Genomic DNA, 21,318 nt, shown 5'->3' with positions numbered 1-21,318 from the left:
CTAAATAGCACCCTATTCTGCTTGTTGTGTCGTTCTCTGGAAGAGATTTCTTTAAGTAATAAGGCCGACGATAAAATAATTTTCTGTTCCTGTTCTATGTTTGTGAAACTGTTTCTGTTTGTGTACAATAAAGAGAATTTATCTTTATTTTTAACTTGTCGCATCAACTGTCTCCAAGACATGACTTATTCACGCAACGACTACGGTCGTCAAGAAAGAGGGCGGATGACCAAACAATCGACGGAAGCTGGCCATGCGGAAGCTATTAGTAAACAATGATCTCTCATTTAGTGAGATACAGACATCGCATCGTAGCGACTCGGCCAGTGAGAGAACAAAGTTATAGTGGTTATAGTGGCTATACACTCCTTTCCGATAGACCATCATCATCGGTGGTAGCTCGGTCGGGTAAGCGCCCGCTTCTCACGCAAGAGATGCGGGTTCGAATCCCGGCGCTGAAATGTACCAATGAGTTATTTTAACTTAAGTACAATGTATACCATCGCTCTTACGGTGAAGGAAAACATCGTGGAGGAAACCTGCATATCTAGATTTAGCACATCTAAATATGTGAACCCACCAAACCGCAGTGGACCAGCGTGGCGTCCTAGTCCTACACTTTATTTGTTTATGATAGATAGCGCGTTCGGAGTTGTTAATTTCATTTAATTAGTCCCTGACATTTTTAAGCTCAAAAGATACGAATTTATTTATGGCTTTTTTTAAACCGAACTGGATGTAAAAGTTTAAAATACGGAACTAAAAGAGATGAGAGGACACCATAGTCGTAAAAGAGTTTTAATTAAAAACTGCACCGTCGCTTTTACGAAACACCAAGCTACAGGGTGATAAAACTGAAAAAAATGCCAGTGCAAAACTGAAACATAGTGCTTCACGAACTTTTATCACGAGGTGACAAATTTGTCACCTCGACCACTAAATTCAAGCTTTGCCAAATAGGTTCCTTTGATAGACGTTGACAATTTGTTTATATAAAGATACACGGTCTTATTCATAAAAAAACCTTAAAGTACGTTTACTGAGCTCAATAACTACGGAACACTTTAAGCCTATTTGACGTTTCTTAAAAATCTCTATTCATAATCGTTCCGTAAATCTTCAATAACTATAGTGATGCTAATAGATTTCACAGACCAAACATTTTGACATTTACCCTATTAAGTTGCCGGTCTGACGAAACCATAAACAAAAATAGCGAAAACTTTCATTCATTTATCAATCTCTATTATCTATGTTAGCCACGGCGCGGCACTTAAAAAAGTTTACGTTGGCTTAAAGACGCAGTGGCCAAGCCAAAACCCACAAAAAAAAATATAAAATTTTTACGTTACCATGGCAACTTATTTTCAGCAAATATTAACTCACAACAAATGTCAAATCGTCAATAAAGCAGAACAGCTGTTGACCGGCCGCCATGTTTTTGTACAATATGAGGTTTACGGAAGGTGTATAGTAGGGTCCAGCCTACTTTAGCATATCAAGGTTTTACGAATCAGTTGGAGAGTTCTTTAGCGCTATTGATCGTTTATGAATAAAGTTTTTTTGACATTTGCTTATAGCAGGCCTATAGGTCTCCCGTAACTTTTTATGAATAAGACCGACAGTCTAGAACAATAGAATTAAATTTAGAAGAAGTCGTTTTCAAGTGTGACTTATAACTTATAATTTATTTCTAAATATTACATACCTAGATTGAGTTGTACATAATTATAAATAGACTTGAGTTCAACAGTCACTGTTCCTCATGTGTTTAGAGCATTTAATTATGCTGTAAACATGTAAATATATCTCAACTACCTACCTATAGTTGATTTCTAAACAGTTCCCACCAAACTAAAATAAAATCTATCACCCTTATTACTAACAGCATTAGGTGCACGATTCCTCCAGTGCTGTGAAGACAAGTCACGAATTTACGGATGCAGTAAGCTCTTATGGCTAGACACATAAGGTAGGAATTGTTACAAGGGTTTGATGCCCAGGTGTACAAACTGTGAATGCAGATTAATGGTTCAAGCACCTTGTTTGTATGCCTTCGTGCTTGATACATAACACAATCTTAGCTACATAATGTTCTAACGAAACACTCACATAAGACACACATAAGAGGATCTTCCTAACTCACGATGTGAGATATTGTGCTGGGTCATAGAAGTGAAATACGAAAATGTTATACAGAGTGTTACAGTAAGATATGACGAATAAGGAAAAATATTTAAAATAAAGCTACCGATAAATATAGTAATGAAAAGATATAAACTCACGAGCAATGAAAAAGTTCCACTTACAAAACATCCCCTATTTCTAAAACATTTACGGCCACTTGCAGAAACATATTAAGTCTAGATTTAGTGTTCAATCTCGATTTAGTGTCAAATGTTATATGGACTGACGTTTCTTAAATCGAGATTTGACACTAAATCTAGATTTAATATGTTTCTGCAAGTGGCCCTTAGTTTAGCTTTTGATCATAATATTTAAGTTTTTAATATTCTGATGCGCTGTTAAATACTTCAATACTACAGGCGGCATCATTAAGCTGGCCTTTTTAATTTAGGATAAAGTAGTACTTTTGTCACTGGCTTTTTCATTGCATGCGAGTGTATTTAAAAATAATATACTAGAAAAGGTAACAAAGTCCTCTCTAGAAGCCATCTCATCTCATAATCTTATATTGAAGAGTTTTGTAGAGCACTCGCGCAGTCCTTCGGGCCGGTACTGTCTGACACAAGTAGCTATTCACTGACCACCGTGGGAAGAAGAGGTGTTATAAGAGTTATAAGTTGTAACATACGTGAGTATCATTTTTGTGTGGCCATCCGTAACACAGGAGTCGTCTTGTTGAGTCGTAAATTTAATATTAAAAATATACGGTCTAGTTTGGTAGATAGATAATGTGGTTATAGAAAAAAAAACTCTATGAATTTCACATTGAAGCTATAAATCATAAAAATCGGTCCTGTCTATTCATAAGTTATTTACCAGAATCGCAGACATTTTAAGAATTACTTAATGTTTAGCTGCCGCGGAGTGTACGTTGAATAGGGAAACTGACGATGGGACGAAAATATTCGCAAGTTTTATAGAGGAAGGAGAAAATGCTTGCAAAAATAGAGTACGGTAAGAGACTTTATTAAATAAATTAAAAGTTATACTAATAAAATAGTAAGTATCTATATCAGTCTTCGTATATTTTTACAAACAATAAAGTTACCCTAGATTCTTACACCACAAATATTGGTAACTCATAACATTTAAGTAAATAATAAGTAATACAAGCAATGAAACAGTTCCATTGTCGAAACCAACCCCTTTTTTAAATATTTATTTAAAACTTGAACAAAATATTTACGTTTTTAGTCGTTTATATTATGTTGCGGTATTAAACGCACTTCAACATTGCTGACGGCGGCGTCATTAACCTAAGGCCTGGGTCTCCTATTTTATGCTATATGCGGCGTCCGACTTTGACGTAAACGTTTTGATCAACGTCCTACGGCCTACCTACGGCGTCTACGCGCCAACGTCGGCGTGTGAGGGAGACCGCATCAGTACATTTCTATAGTGAGCATCGTGACGCGGCCTACGGCGTGACGCTGGACGCGATCTACGGCGTAAATAGGAAACCCAGGCCTAATCTTTTCCGTTTGGGCGTAATTTTGTGCTTTTTAACCGACTTCGAAAAAGGAGGAGGTTCTCAATTCGTCTGTATGTATGTTTTTTTTTTTTTTTTATGTATGTTCATCGATTACTCAGCCATTTATGGACCGATTTTGAAAATTCTTTTTTTGATGTATTGGGTTGAGCTCAGGGGTGGTCCCATTTTTTTTTCAGAATTTTATTCCACCCCCAAGGGTGGGTAAAGGGGTAAAAACAGGGGTATAAATTTCCATTTTGGGCACTTATCAACCGATTCTTATGAAATTTATAACGTAAATATTGTTATTATAACAAAAAAATATGATGGTGACCTTGAGCTGATCTGATGATGGAAACGGAAGGCAGTCAAGGGAACTCCTCAACGGTATATAGCAACTACCTCGTGTTTGGGCTCGAATGATTCGTATTAACGAGTAGGACATATTGGTATCATTTGCATCTTACTTTTGATTGATAATTATTGCAAATAAACTAAAAATAACAAAATAAAATAATAATTTTAAAAAAATTAAAAACCGACTTCAAAAAACCACTAAAACGTAAGAAATAATTTAAGGTTTAGACCAATCCTAGGTCACAGTATAAATATACCTAAGCAGGTACTGTTCTTTTTTGAAGTTGGTGCCATATTTCTTCAGATTAACTGCTTTGTCACTGCACCAACATCAAAAAAGAACAGTACCTGCTTAGGTATATTTATACTGTGACCTAGGATTGGTCTAAACCTTAAATTATTTCTTACGTTTTAGTGGTTTTTTGAAGTCGGTTTTTAATTTTTTTAAAATTATTATTTTATGTCACAGAACTTTGTCATTGCTCGTGAGTTTATTAAGAAAATTAATTTAGTTATTCGGGGAACCCCAACAAAGCTTATGTTTTGGCTTCCTGCCGCACACGTTCGTTCGAAAGAAACTAATAAGAACAATCGCACACATAATAATATAAGAGTTGTATCCTCATTGAAAGTTCCTGGGTTCGGTGCCAAGCCTGCCAACTGTTATTATTTATTCGCTATATCATTAGGAGTGTGATCGCACTTACATGCGAGGAAATTTAGTTGGTTACCGTTTAGGTGAACCTGAAATTTTGATAATTTTGACACCATCGATATTTTTTATAAGATAAAAGATATACTGGATTTGATTATACAATTTAAACAGAAAGAAAAAACAGTTTAGAAAAACAAAAAGCAAATTAAATAAAATTTTATGGTTACTTTAAAATTTTCCTCTGTGGGTATACATTAAAACACCAAGATTATTTTTTTATACTTCTCCAGCCATAACCAACAGGTGTCTTTGAAAACGAAATAAAATATTTATTTCTCATCAAGTCTTGACTCACGTCGTGTCCAAACGTCAACTAGCCTGAACGACACAAGCCCCGCAATTTGGCACCGCTCCAAACCAGAAAAGGACGAAAAAGTTAGTCACCGAGTCAGGTGCGACCCGGGAGTTCCTGAAACTGCGTGATGTCATGCTATTGGGACATTTTCATACTTTTCAATGCCCAAAAATACAATACCAAGCTCAAAAGTACGGAAAGCTATATAGATCGCATCCAGTGGCGTGCTTTGGGAGAGGCCGACGTCCAGCAGTGGACTGCTATGGGCTGATGGTGATGGGTGTTTTTTGTTTTCTCTTTAGGAGTAATTTAGTGCCATGTCACTGGAACTTATTCATTGCTATCTAGTGTAGTTCAATTATAAATGCATGATACCTATGTATGTTTGAAAAATGTTTTGAGACTTTTGGGTAATAAAGTAATAGCTAAAGAGTAAATATAATAGTATTCCGTAAGTACTTCCACTTAATTTGAATTATAATAAGCAAGTATCATTATTTTTAAACATAATTAAGATAAAAACAGTAAGATTGCAACCTGCAGTCACGGAATGCCGTACATACTGCAAAAAAACCCGTCCATCTTGTTTCAGAAAGTAAAATCATTTTCTCACTACTTATTTACCTTTTAAAGTCACACTGCCCTGTTGTCCTCTTTTGCAGTTACTTAATTAGGTGTTTAACACAAATAAAATTATGGTATTTTAACCCTTAATATAAGGGACATAAGTAAAAATCTGGAATGCGCAATTAAATGCACCTCTAGGCAAAATTAAGTTGCTCATTTAAAATTATTGCGATTAATCGTCTACAAAACGGCCTACAAATTAGTGGTTGTTAATTTTTGTTTTGTTTTTTTCTACCACAGGATAAAGTACAATAACAACGCCAATAAGATACGAAATTAAAATACTTAACACCAACACAAATATGTATGGAATTTTCAATAACAAAACACTAAAGAATATAATTTAAAAAAAAAAATCCCGTGATAAATCTTTGTAGTCTTTATTATGTCATAATATAATCCATTGTATCTGTCTCTAAATAACAAATTTCATCAAAATTACTCCAGCCGTTAACACGCGAAAGATTATAAACATCCATTATATTTTAAGCATTGATTCGGAATTTCAACAAGCCTTATTATACCTTTATTCAAAATATCAACAACCACAAAAGCCCACCCTGTCACTGTTACAAAGGAATTAACATATCCACTGAAGCTGTTTTCGTTAAACCAACAACCAGCCTCGTCGTTATTCGATCAGTAATATTCAGAAGAAAGAAAATTATAACCCTCACTTGTTTTGTTTCGAGGCAAATTACATAGGACCTGCCAAGGCGGGCTAGTGACGCCACGATAATTGTCGATAGTATTAATACCAACTATAAACACTCGCGAGCAATGAAAAAGTTCCAGTAACATGTCACCAAATCACTTCTTAACAGAACATGCTAGTTCAATGACGCCATATGCAATATTGAAGTACATTGAACAATGGCAATGCATCACAATAGTATACCAATAAATAAGTAAATATTGTTTTAAAATTTTGAATGACATTTTATTTATCGACATCGACTTCTAAAGCCGTAGACGTCACTACTCAAGCCATCAAGCAGGTAGACAGTGTTAATGTTCGCAGTTCACGAAATGTGTATTATTATAAAATCGTAAGGAAGTAGCCCACGGAGAGATAGCAACTGGACATGAGATAATTAAGACGAAAACACTAAGGAAACAGATAAAGCAGTCAAAACTGCAAGGCTACGGGAAGGACTCTTGTTCAGCGACAGACAGTACGTACTGATATTGTAAAACATTTAAAAGTGAATATTGAGTACTTCTTAATTGTATGAATTAGGGACAATAGATATACGTGTCTTTAGTAATCAAAGGAAAAATAGATATTTAATAAAAATAAAACTAACAATTTTACATTTTGTATGGGTGATGGATGTACCGATGAGATTCACAAAATTACAAAATCGATAGAGCAGTTTTAGACGATTTCTAGTAAAAGTGCATCTAAAACATTATTAGGGTCAAGTTAACGCAAATACACATAAATATTTTAAAACCCATTGTTTGTGAAACATGCTCGAAGTCGAAGAAAGTGTGAGAACCAACAAATGCATGGAATTTAGAAATATGCAAATTCTAAAATGAGGCCCTTACATTCACTACTTTCTTTTCCTTTTGCAGGAATCTTCACAATAATTGGGCATCTCTTAGGGCCAGGCCACAACACTGCGTTGCGACGTCGCATCCCAAAAATCTGCGACAGTAAATCAAGCATTTGTACGGGAAATCTTCCAAAACAGTCGCAGAATTTTGCGATGCGACGTCGCAACGCAGTGTTGTGGCCTGGCCCTTAGCCCTTCACATAAGTCCTGGAGACAAAAAAAACAAGCTGGACACAACCAGATATAATCGTGGTTAGAACAGCAGCGACCTCGAAACTTCTTTTTTTGTACGCTAGAGAGACCCCACAAAAATTGATTGTAAAGAAGGCGCCAACAGAAGCAATAACTTATATTGCGAATACATTATATTCGAAGACACGCAAGTAATTTGTTTACGATGGCACAATTTTCCTGCTCATCGATTCACATACTTCCATCAGGATCATCATTAATCGAAAGCGTATTTGTCTCTTTCTCTCGTTTTAATGTTGTAGGAGACGGGAAGATGTTTCCAGAAAGCCTCGATTGTTCTCGTAAAGATGCGTCGATGCGTACGCGCAGGCGGTCAGACAAATTTTATGATCACTATATTAGTACGAAGACGATTTACGAGTGTTCGTTTTTGGTGAGATTTTTTATTTATTTCAAGGAAGCACGAGGGTGGTCGGCGTATCAATTAAAATGTACACTTACATGGCTGTCGGTGATCGGTTATCTTCTAGGTAATTTTTAATTTAATTTTAATTTTCTTTATTTGGAAAACAAACAGCTTATACTATTACATATTATAAATTAACATAAGGTTTACACACAAGCCAATAAAGTTTTCACATCTATTTTTTTTACTAAATACTCAGAAAATCACTGAACTGCTTAAGATGCATAAAGATAAGAAGTTAACAATCAACAATATAATTAGGTACTTATATAATAATTATATAATTAGGTATATTACCCATGTACTATGTATTTATATGATAATTTACTTACAGACAAATCTACTACTACGCTATTTTTAAGTTAGTAATAATTTTTTTCTTAAAATTAATGAGTTTTTCGCTAAATATATCAGTTATATGATGTGATTTATTGTAACTTTCGCAAGCTCTTATAGCGAAGCGGTTTTTAGTATAGTTACTACTACAGTTTTTAATAACAAAGGTCTTTGGATGGCGGGAGTTGCCTTTACAGTACAAAGCCATTTTACCAAGTAGGTATGGACTGTCAATATGGTTGTTGATAATTTTGTGCAAAAACATCTGGTCTCTCATGTCACGGCGGGTTTCAAGTGAAAGAAAAGAGTTGGTATCGAAATTTTTAAATTTATATTTTAAACGTTTAATGAATTTATTTTGTATTCTTTCAATATTATATATGTGATTTTGGTATTGAGGGTTCCATACCGTCGATGCATATTCAAGTATGGACCTAACAAAAGAGTTAAAAAGCAAGATAAGAGTGGTGGGGCTTTTAAAATCTTTACTCTGTCTAAAAATAAAACCCAGCATCTTATATGCTTTTGCTGTAATTATATCGTAGTGTCTCCGGAACGATAATTCACTATCGAGGTGGACACCCAGGTCCCTCACCTCGGTTACCCTTCTTAAACTTATATCTTGAAAATTATAGTCATATAAAATTTTGTTTTTTTTTCTTGTGAAAGATATGACACAACACTTATCGATATTAAGTTTAACTTTATTTTTATTGCAATACTGTATTAAATTATTTAAATCTGCTTGTAAGTTATGACAATCGTCTAAAGAACTCACCTTCATAAATATTTTCGTGTCGTCAGCGTATAATAAAGAGTCGGAATTATTTAAAATATTAGTTACATCATTGATAAAAATGTTGAAGAGAAGGGGGCCCAAGTGAGAGCCCTGGGGGACACCAGAAGAAATAGGGATAAAAGATGATAAGTATCCCTTAATAGAAACTGCTTGCGACCTGTTCCTTAAGTAAGAATCTAGCCATCTCAGTAGGTTGCCGTGTATACCAAATAAATCGAGTTTTTTAACTAATATATTATGGGGAATTTTATCAAAAGCTTTTGAATAATCGGTATACACGGCATCCACCTGAAATCCGTTATCCATAGCATCCAATAAAATATCTATGTATTCACACAAATTTGATTCTGTTGATTTCTGATTGATGAAACCATGTTGAGAATTTATCAGGTACGGTCTAACTGAAGGAAACATAACGTCGTATATAATTTTTTCGAATAATTTTGGAATAACATTAAGCTTAGATATACCTCTATAGTTGTTAGCATTATGCTTATCACCGCCACCCTTGTAAATGGGCGTAACAAGAGACTGTTTCCACTTAATTGGAACTATACAGGTCTCTAAAGACATCCTGAATAAGACCGTGATTGGAATTGCGAGTTCTTTATGACAGCGTCTTAGAAACAGGGGATGAAGACCATCTGGGCCACATCCCTTAGAAGTATCTAGTTTTTTTAAATATTTTTCCACTGTATCAAAATTGATAGCTACAGTGCATAGTAATGTTGTGTTATTATAGTTACCTTCATAATCATCTAAATCGTTTACAGTGGATTCTTTTTCAAAAACTGCTTAGTACAACGAAGCTTTCTTAATTATGATTAAACTGAAGAATATAACTGCCTATAACTTCTGTCCTACGTATAACAGCTCCTAATTAGGCTTATGGAAAATGATCGAAAAGAGATCGATCATCACCAACATTTACTACACAAAGGTAGTTTTTTGATATCTAACTCCAAAAGCCTGAGGCTATACGTAATTAAAATTAATTTCTAGAAAAACTAAAAGGGAGCAAAGTGACGAAACTGATCTGATGATCAGTTCGTTCATTTGTATAATTTATGATAGATTATGAGTATTTATGGGAGACATACAGACCCATGAGATCCCGCAACACATTGTTTGAAACACAATATTTACAGTAAAGCTGCTGATGGTGATGGCCGACCTAAATACAATATGGGATAGAAAAACAACCGTTTATAAATGGCGTGTGAAGAATTTCGTTCGCTTTAACCGTAAATTGTCTATAAGCCATCGTTTGTAAATTGAATATACAGTCAGCTGCATAAGTAGCTATACACTTTTGTACCTTGTCAATCTGAAACCGCCTATCCATTCATTGAAATATTGACGGTTCGTCAGTTTGACAAGGTACAGAAGTGTATAACGACTTATGCAGCTGACCGTACCTACTTACTTTGCTAAAGTTCAATCGTCCTAAGAAAAAGTTCAGCTTAGCGACAACTTTACAGGAGGTCATATGAAGCGCTGGATAATATGTGGATTTTTTTAACTTACTCAAATGTTCAATTAAATGGGGTTTTATAAGTTTAATGACATACATAGGGTATGAGGGATCTGTAAATTTCATTAAGTCCGATCTGTTCCAAATTTTGCACGGTTTTACTTCAATGACATTCATGGTAAGGTAATCTTAACCTGATCAGCCATTTAAATATCATCAAGTCATTGTGTAAATTTTATGGCTAATGACAAGTCTAAAAAAATATGTATACATAATTTCGTTCAGAAATATTCACCCCCGCTGTCCGTCCCTTCGTCAACGTCTCCAGTTGAAATGTCGTCTATTTCTGAACGCTACACTAACATTAACGAACGCTTCATCGTCGACTAGAAGGATGATACAGAATTTAATTTCTGTCCGGAAATATTTAGCTTCAAGAGGATATTGGACTTGAGTTTTTTGTCGTTGGGAAAAGGCGAGGGGTATTAGGGTTAGCTTGAAATATGTAACTATAGATTAAACTAACCACTAGTGTTAATTATTGATTATATTGGATAATTTGTGTAAATTTATTATTTGTATTAACTATAGGTATCCTAAGATAGTTGTAATAATGATGCATCATAACATATTCAAATGCTGCGACTTAAACTAGCCTACACAGAGACCACACCGAAGTCAATTTGTTTATTAAGCAATAATAATAGGCACGATGGTATTTAAATATAGTTGTTTAGCAAATGCTGAGTAGGAAGCATACAGCTAAAAGTAGAGTCATTTATTATTATGCTAAAATTTATAGTCCCTAATGATGAACTTCTTATAGATGATAATTGTAATAACTAGTATAATATCCTATCAATCATAACAACCGATCATTATTTATCCTAAGCTAAATGTGTAATAATTATAAGAAGGCTATATAATAACGTGCGCTACATATAGGCTTGATAAATCACACATTTCTGACTTAAAGGTAAAGGTCGCAAAAAATAAGTTCACATCATGACTAATAAGGCTGACCGGACACTGGCAACTATTACACATAACATATAAAATAAAAGATATAGTATTCCAAATTTGAATTTCACCATTCACAAACACATAAACACTGGCCACGCGGAAACTGAACTGTCAAAAGAGATCGCTTTCAAATATCAATTTGAAAATCGAATCTATAGTTCGCGCGCACCGCGCCGCGCGCCGTATGAGACTGGCCGGAGACTTGTAAACCTCAAAGCATCATTCAACCTCATTCGTTGTCCCTTTCACTCGCGTAGAGCTTACGATGCCCACGATAAGGACAATAAAGCCTTATAGAAAGTTTTATAATTTTCACGAGACGACTCGCGGGGGCGGGCGGTGTCGCAATTTTTCGTTTGTAGTCAAGGACGCGCCTTTTGCGTTACAAAACTGTTACCAAAACAATAAATATCAAGAAAAACATATTACAAAAATGTTGTTAGTGAAATTGTTGTTTCGTTTCATAGATCCTATTTAAATATGTAAGTGTGGGCGTGACAAGATACTTCTGCCATTAGTCATTTAGCATAAATATTAGTGGAGGTCCCTAAAGATTATTATTTATACTTTTGGTATTTATAAAGTTATAAGTTATTACCACTTTTTTCATTACACACATTCACAGGTCTTAACTCTAGATGGAAGAAACTTGATAACACTTAAGGGTCGGCAATAGGCAATCGAGGGTTGGCATTGTCATAGAATTATGTAGTAAATGATGCTCTACAGCCTTGAAAAAAATCACACAGGTAGCCGAAGAGTCTAGCTAGGTGCTGAATCATTCGAATTTAAGTAAATGCTTATGGATAACTGTAAATTAATTACGAAAAACCAGTAAATCACACTCCCGTATTGTAACAACTGTGTCGTAATTATCAAGAATTTTCATATGATTCTTATCAAATTATAAAGATAAATGCTTGGACTAGGCGCTAAATACCTTGTTTTTTAATTAACACACACCTATTTTGTGTAAATTAATCCCAAACTTGAGCAATTTTTTTCCCTCAAATCTTCATACAAATATCTATGGCGGCTTTCTGTGTTATAAAATCATAAACACAAGCGACGTTTGACTCAGTCGGCCGGTGGCCTCCAAAGAAGGGTCACGTCGGTTTAGGCGGCACTGACAGCTCGCGATCTAATTGTGTACAGACACAAAATCACTGCACATTGGTTGTCATTGCACTTTTTCAACTTTTATGACACCAACATAATTTGATTTGAAATTGAGGAAGCATAATTCTTATACTATATTCAATAAATTAAATGATAATGTTTTTTATTAGTTAAGTCCATGGTACTTCTTAATTAAATTATAATTATTAATGCCTAACTAAAACTCACTAATATAAAATTAAAATTAAACTAAAAAGAAGATGCTGGCCAGATCGCTGCCACTGTCGGGTAGGGTACCCAAGAGGCTGGCCGCGTTACCCCGCTATATAGCGATGCTTAGCCTTTGTGATAGGTAAGTGCCAGCCCTAGGGTCCCTTGAGACTTCTATTAGTCTGCTGCTGATGTCTTTAAAAAGCTGACGTGCCTTCCCACGGCCCTGGTATGAGGAGCAGGAATATAGTGAATGGATCTAAGTGATGACAATACGTAGGAAGATTAGGTTAGGATTCAAAAACACAGTCTCATGGTGCTGGTTAAGGCATGGTCTCGTGAGGATCTGATGAGGGCAGTAACACGAAGGTGACTGAATTTTATTTCAAAGATTTAATAGCTAAAAGCATCGAGTTTGGGCGCGGTGGTAGCTCAGTCGGGTAAGCGCCCGCTTCTCACGCAAGAGATGCGGGTTCGAATCCCGGCGCTGACATGTACCAATGAGTTCTTTTAACTTAAGTACAATGTATACCATCGCTCTAACGGTGAAGGAAAACATCGTGAGGAAACCTGCATATCTAGATTTAGCACATCTAGATATGTGAACCCACCAACCCGCAGTGGACCAGCGTGGTGGGAAATGGTTCAAGCTTAGGAAGGCAGTTTAGACCTTGGGGATATGCACAAAGGTTCCACTCGAGAGAGCCAGGTGCAGGTACTTACACCCCCACAGAGAATAGAATAGAATCGAGTTTGGGCTATTAAGTATGTTTTTCAAAGAGAGAGAGAAAGATATTTTAGGTTTCCTCTGGATTAGTTAGGTTTACTGGGTTTACTAAATTCATTCGTAACGTAAAATTGTCAATGACGGAATTTCTTCTATAGACAGTAGCCACTAATAAAAACAACGATATAGGGCGTGATTTGCAAAAGTACCTATCTAGTCAACCTGCCACGGGGTGACTTCGGGGGGTAACTCAGAATAATACTAATTATATGTTATTGCATCAATAATAAAAAAAATCAAGAAAATATTCAAAGTTTCCATCCTCGCTTTTCACGCACACAAATCACAAACTCATGCCTTGTTCTAGGAGCAGGGTCTACCCTGGTGCATTTCCATGACCACTTTTCATTAGCGTCCCACCGGTTTCGATGCTCAGCGGAATAGCACCATTAACCATTATTATTCTGAGATATCATCACTTCTTATTCTGAGTTACCCAACATAAAATCACGCCATCTATTGAAATCATTTTTTAAATTAGGATTTGTCTATGGTGTGGTCCCCAAATTTAAGGGTAAAAGCCAAATAATTATATTTTAACCTTTTTTTATACCTATTATATTAAAAGACCTATTCAACGATACCCTACCTACACCATCAAAATAACCGGAAAAAATATCAGCCCCAATTTACTTGTATGGGAGAGGGAGTACCCCAATTTTTTTTGGGTACTCCTCATATCTATGCGAAATATCAGCTTGATATCTTTACCCGTTTCTGAGAAAAAGGGCAGTGACAGACAGTCAGACAGACGGACAACAAAGAGATCTTATAACGGTTGTTTTTTTCCTTTTGAGGTACGAAACTCTAAAAATATGAAAAAATATTATTCTGCCACCAAAAAATATACTTACAAACATACATACATACAATCAAAAAACATTACTCTCCTCCTTCGGCAGTCGGGTTAAAACAAGTGAGACTGATTCTGAACTTTTGTTCTACGAGTTTTAAAAATTAACCAAAAAAAACCTTTATCATAGAAACTTTGTTGACACGTGACTTTTTACCATGGAAAACGAATTTCTTTTTTCGCGTTTTTGCAAAACTCGTAGAACTAAAGTTGTTCAGAATGACCCCTTGAGTCATCCCCTTTCGGCTTAGTATACCCTTAGTATAACTTATTATCTACACTTTAATACCTGTAGTTACCTTTCTACAAGTAAATACCACATTTGTTTAGAAATCTAATCGGGTTCCGAGTATGGAGAAAAGTGGCACCCCTATTAATTTCTACTCTTTCCTGGTGCTTACCAGTGTAATTAAAAATTAAACTTACCCTCAAATCACTACTTGAAAATAATTGTCAATAAAGTTGGCGAGTAAAAGTTTATCGACCCACTGTGCAAACTTACATGTGTGCGTGTCACTGCGTGTGCTGTGTGAAGAGCATTGAAAACCCAAAATTGGCGCGGCACGTCACCCTGTAAGGGCCCTTAAGGCAATGCAAATAAAGAGAAGAAAATTACAAGTACCTAAACAGGTAGTCAACAGGTTTGCACTTAACAGCCGGAGTGTAACGCCGGCTCCATACGTTGGCCCCAACGCAGGTCCCAACGCTACTCGTCCAACGTATGGATCTAGAAAATTGCATTGGCCCCAACGTTGGGGCGAGCGTTGGTAGTTGGCCGGCTCGTGTCGGTTTTATCAAAGGAATCTGCGCTAACGCTGGCGATCACGCCCACACGTTGGCGCTTAGCTCAGTGCTGTTGCAACACGCAACGAGTGCGGACGTCGAGCGAAAATGGATTTCTCATCCATAAAATTGTCACCTTTATGGAAAAATTAAAAAGTTACAGATTTAATGAACTTAACAACCAACACATCCAATAATATGGGACGAAACTCGAAAGGAACATAAAAATCCAAATGTATTAGCTGATGCATGGCGCAGGATTCAACAAAATATGTGCATGATCTTCTCAATTGAAGATTAAAAAAAAGCGGGAATCATTAATGAGCACATATTTATCGCCTCAGAGCAGTTAAGATTTCTGTATCTGACATCTTCACGTTGGCCCTGCCGGGACAGAACTAGTTTATTAGCCAACGTATGTACGCCTCACCCGATTTACAGTCCAACGTTGGTACGAGCATTGGGACCAACGTGTGGAGCCGGCCTAAGAAATCGTGACAAAACCAATAAATAACTCAAACAGGAAACGGTAGGTCAAAACAAAAACAAGAATTCCAACAATCTAAGAAACACCCCGGATATAAACTGTGCCTGCAAACCGCAGCTTGTAATATTAGTGACATACGAGTTAAGTAAAGGTCTTAATGACCTTTTACAATTCAAGAACGTGAGAAATATTACACAAACAGAACTACCATAAGAAAAATATTCTATAGATATTAAGATCTGCATAGGGACTCTAAATTACCAATGGTGTATGTCACCAACTAATCAACATAATTATGACATGAGTTATTAATAAACAGAAAAGAGAATTAACCATCTTACAGCCTGACAAATCGGCCGAAGAACTATAGGGCAAGACAAGTTCTGGTGTGGAGCCACAAACAGAAATAAAGCGTGTGACAGTAGTGGCTATGATGATGATAACCAACTTAAACTAGAACAGCTAACTAAGCTGGAAAATATAATAGCCTTAGAACTGCACAGATAAAAAGTAAGAGTGATAGACCATTAAACTATTTATTGAATATTTGTATTTCGAGAAATATTGCACTTTAAATATACGAGGAAATACAGTGAGAAATATGATCTGGCCTTGATGATACAAACCAACTTGCGACAAACAAAACTAAATGGTAGAACGTGACTCACGGTGTGATACAGAGAACTGTTAGAGGGGTATGATTAACAATCGTTAGTAGACATTTATACACCCAGCGTTGATATTATTTATAAATTACCAAAAAAATTGGCAGCTTAAAAAGTGTTAGGTAATTGAAAGAAGATGATATATAGGTATTATGACGATTAATTGAATTGATATGTTTCTGATTGGTAATTAAGCATTTTTAATTCTAGTTCGTACAGATGATTATGATATAGATGATGGTGTTGCCGAGACTGATACCATGAACCATAGACTCATACTCCAGTATATACTAAGTCTATGCCATGAACCGTCGATAAAAGCATGCTGCTGCATTTTAAAGTTAGCACTTTGGAAAACCGTCGAACAGAAATTATGCTCACTACACTCCATAAGATACTGCACAGTACACTTTGTACAACATTAGCATCAACTTTGAATTTAAATATCCCTAATTCCAGACCTCGAGCTGCTAAAAACAGAAACACATTTCACCTACCCGCTTGTAAAAGCCTAAGAGCTCAGCACGATCCTTTCATTCACATGAGACGCCTGTACAATAATTTGAACAATAGACTTGACATTTTTGTGGGGCTCAACCGTTTTAGATCACAAATAAGAAATATGTTTGAAAACTTACAAAAGGAAAGCTAAATCAGTTAAATATATATTAATACCACTGAATAATAACAGTACCCTACTACTCTATTCTTTTAGTTGTAATTTAGATTTTTTTTATAATAAGTATTAACTAAGTATCTAGGTATAAATATTTAAGAGAAGACGTTTAACACGCTTTAATTTTAAAAATGTTGTCAACACACAGTTAAGGATATTGTTACTAGAATGTAAGACCTTAAGCATGTTACTTATCATGTAATGTTTCATATCTGTAGTGTGATGCAAATAAATAAATAAATGACCTTGACCTGCGCAATAGTAGCCACTGCTCAGACATAGAACAATAACCAAAAGACAACACAACAATAAATCATGACTAATTTGTCAACTCATTAGCAAACAAGGGACCACCAAGTGCGCTTTTCATTGGTCGATTCCAAAAATGGTCCTGTGTAGCTCCGATGAACAACGTTTCGCTAGAATCAGAATTTAATTTAGGTTCTAGTTAAAGTTTTAGGCTTACCTTCTAACTAATTACTGTGTGCACATCAAAAATTGCTTCTTATCTCAAATATATTTAGTTAGATGTTTATCGGCACGTGTGATACCACTCATCACTAACCAACACTTATCAACATCTGGACAAGGGCCCTCTAAGTCAGCTCAATTCTTCAGCTTTGCTTATCCAGGCTCTACATAATGTAGACTCCCAACACAACCTATGATATCCATATTTTTGTCTTCTGAAAAACTTTATATTTTGACCCAACAGCCATATTTAATTTAAAAACAAAACTTTTAAAACAACAAAAGCACGCCAATAACCAGTAACTCGCAGCCAACGGACCGACGGACAAGCCATAAACAAACACGATCCTATTAAAGCCTACTTTACATAGCAAAGCTGAAGCTGATTGGACTATAAACAAGCCGATAGTCAGCGGGTTAATATTGCATATATTTTGATATATTTTTCACAATCCTCTCTCGTTTCCTGGACCCCTGGTAGTTTCGTGTTCGTTAAGTGTTTTGATCTTCAAAACTACAGAATATAATTTGTGAAACCTCTACGAATGTATTAATCAGGATTTAAAAAAAAAATAGTATTTTGCAGTACTATACATACGAACGTGGCTTAATGTTTACTCTAAATTTTACATCACTGACTTATCTAGTACATGAATCTACCTTTATACGTGTAGTTTACATGCTTATAGAAGATATTTAATAGATTGCATTATACAATATACATATTGAAAACTTCCTAACATGGCGCGTCAAGTTCTCCAAGCAAAGTGATTAATTTGTCGTCAATCTATCTGGTCACGCGCGCGCGCTTGTTGTGACAACATCTATGTAGCACGTCTCCGTACACTTTAATTGACAAATTGTGTTCAAAGTTACTTTTAAATGATAAACTATACACTAAAACATAGCTAAACAATAGTGCTTGCTCATCGCCAAAACCGATTGGCAATATCTATAAGAGTTTTTGAACTACAAGTGAAAACATTTCAAATATATTTCGTTAACTGCCGCTGATAACAAGAGGTGCAAATCACAGCCGGCCGCAGCGAGCGGCGACACGGAGCGTGAGTCACCAAGTTCATCAACCCAACTGCGCGACCATTGCCGAAGTCAGCCGAGAGCGGACACGAGAAGCGCGCATCGTGCAATCAGCGGTCGCTACGACTCGCGCCACTGCTACGAGCGTTTACGTCATCAAGGGCTACGACTGCGCTACGCCACGCAACTGGTACGAGACAGGTTAGTCATTGCAATGCCGCGCACAGCTCGCTCCCCGCCTGCGGTATCGAACTTGCTTTTACCGGGTCCATCAACTGACCTAACTCAAACTAGCTCAGAACCAGACATACCTTCGGTCATAATTGAACCTGAATTACGTAAGATTACCACCCGGGCGAAGCGTACCCGTGGTGTTGATTTAATTCCCGGTAGCGAGTTTACACAATTCAGAATAGAGATAAAAGAAATGCTTTCATCTTGGAAAACTGAACAAGAAGTTACTATGTCTAAGCTAGTAAAAGAGGTATCGGATCTGAAGGTGCAGAACGAAAAGATACATAAGACAAATGTCGATATAGAAAAAGCTTTAGAGTTCATGAATGGGCAGTACGAGGAGATGAGAACAAAAATTGGGATTTTAGAAAATGAGCGATCACTGTATAACGATAATATCCTGAGACTGGAAATGAAAGTTGAAGAACTGCAAAACAGTTCTAAGCGGTCTATCGTTGAATTCAGAAACATTCCGCAGAAAGAAAAGGAAACCGCTGCCGATTTAATGTCATTAGTATCGTCAGTTGGCAAGGTTGTCAATGTTGAGATACCATCGACAGAGGTCCGTGATATCTACCGCGGTCCCGGAAAACCGGACATGAACAAGGCGGTAATCTGCGAGCTGAGTCGAGTGCAGACTAAACATGAACTCCTGGCAGCAGTGCGCGAGTACAACAAGGGCCGGCAACACTCAGACAAGTTAAATACTGAGTTGATTGGCGTAACAGGAAAACGCCTGCCTGTCTACATCAGCGAACATCTGCTCCCGTCAGCTAGAAAACTGTTCCACCAAGCACGTGAGTTTGCCAAGCAACACTCGTACAAATATTGCTGGGTCGTCGACGGAAAAATATACCTTAGGAAGGATGATGGTATGAGAGCTGTTTGGATCAGATCTGCCAGTATTCTATCCGATCTGATACAGCATAAATAACCAAAATACAGGATCTCCATTAGTTGTTGTAGTAAAGTAAATAACGTTCAATTATAATGTATATATATGTTTAATGTTTAGCTCCTTATTTCATACTTTTTATTTTGAACAATATTTTCGGTTTTTAACTGAATTTCTTAGCAAACAATACATGCAAATAATTAAAATTGTTAGTAAACTTTCATAGGGACGAAGCACTGGTTAAGGCGCAGTCTACTGGTTTTGAACAACACTGGCAATTCTATAAAGACTTAAAAAACCTAGTTAATAACTCAATTAAAAGAGAAAAGGCTGCATATTACAGATTTTATGTAAATAACAATATAGATAATCCCAAAAAAATGTGGAATCATTTAAAGAACTCGTCTAATATAGGTAAAACATGTTTATCTTCTATCCCTAAAAACCTAAATAACCCTAACGAAATTAACAATTTTTTTTTAAACATACCCGGAAACCCTGACACAGACCAAAATTGTATTGATTTTTTTAAACGCAACCGTTTAGTCGATTCTGTTTTTAACATTAAAACCACAACGGAAGAAAACATTGCGATAATAATAAAATCAATTGAAACGAATGCATCTGGATTTGACACCTTAACCGCGGAAATAGGGTTTCTGATTTCTCGACCTGTTTTCGTTCTCGAGCTTCGAGAATTCTCGAGCCCAAATTCTCGAGTCTTCTCGAGTCTCGAGCCTTTCTAAGAAAACCTTTAGAAAAAGGCCTTAATTTTTTTAAAAAGCACTAAAATTCATTTTTTTACTTTATCAACTTAATCACAAAGAAAATACTTTACTAATACTCATAATTAGCGGTCTAGCTAGCAGCCAGCCAGCTAATTACTAGTACAAGGTGGGCCAAAAGTAATCACCCTATTGGAAGTTGCTCTCAGCTCTCAGTTGTGAAAATGGCCGCCAATTTTAAATCAGTTTTGATATTTGGTGGACTAGACAAATGCAGAATAAAAGTTCAGAAGCCGTGGAGTGATATACTCCCCAAGAACGCGGAATAATTGTGTTTATTCAGTTTTCGTTTCGCCTTTTTTTCATTTTCCCTGCAATATCGCCTGATTTAACCGTTTCAGACAGTTTATCTGCGGTTTTTTGAAGTCCCGTGTTTATGTGAATAAACCCGTGTCTCTGGAAGCACTTAAGGACATAATTCGGCACGAGTGCGTGAATCTCTCGCCCGACGTTTTCGCTCAAGTGATGAGAAATGCCATAAAACGAGCCCGTATGGCAATCAATTGTGACGGCGCCCATTTTGCCGATATCATCTTCTCGAATTTACCAATAAAATTGTAAAGGTTCAAATAATAATAATAAAAAAAAGGATCGAAGTTTTTCTTTTGGAAAAAAAATGAGAGCCAAACAATCATCGGATGACTTCTTTTGGTCCACCTGAACTAAGAAACAGTACTTAACTATTACTACGTTATCTTTTAATCATTCATTGGTATTATCAGTGCATCACTAGCTTAAATGGAGATGAAACATAATAAATCATAATACACGTGCATGGTATGCGTGTGTGTTGTTAAAAACGGCACTGGAA

General features: G+C 36.2%; 2 protein-coding genes across 2 annotated transcripts in view; one reads left to right on the top strand and one right to left on the bottom strand.

Moving 5' to 3' along the window:
- The window catches only part of LOC105388640 (focal adhesion kinase 1), a 45,742-nt gene extending 34,038 nt beyond the window's left edge, over positions 1–11,704 (bottom strand). Inside the window, exon 1 of the mRNA XM_048628184.1 lies at positions 11,573–11,704. The gene's annotated coding sequence lies outside the window, so the exon portion shown is untranslated. The remainder of the gene's footprint in view (positions 1–11,572) is intronic.
- Positions 11,705–19,056: 7,352 nt separating this feature from the next.
- LOC125490067 lies at positions 19,057–19,761 on the top strand. The gene has a single exon (XM_048628091.1). It carries the CDS (start codon positions 19,057–19,059, stop codon positions 19,759–19,761), a length of 705 nt encoding a protein of 234 aa, XP_048484048.1.
- The last annotated feature ends 1,557 nt before the right edge of the window (positions 19,762–21,318 follow it).

This window comes from Plutella xylostella, chromosome 20 (genome assembly GCF_932276165.1).
Source record: "Plutella xylostella chromosome 20, ilPluXylo3.1, whole genome shotgun sequence".
Lineage (NCBI taxonomy): Eukaryota > Metazoa > Arthropoda > Insecta > Lepidoptera > Plutellidae > Plutella > Plutella xylostella.
The sequence above is the reverse complement of the archived record's forward strand: the minus strand, read 5'-3'. Positions and strand labels throughout refer to the sequence as shown.

Bases quoted from the DNA above. Each gene is read 5' to 3' on its own strand.
- LOC125490067 (XM_048628091.1), top strand. From the start codon at position 19,057: ATGTCTAAGCTAGTAAAAGAGGTATCGGATCTGAAGGTGCAGAACGAA.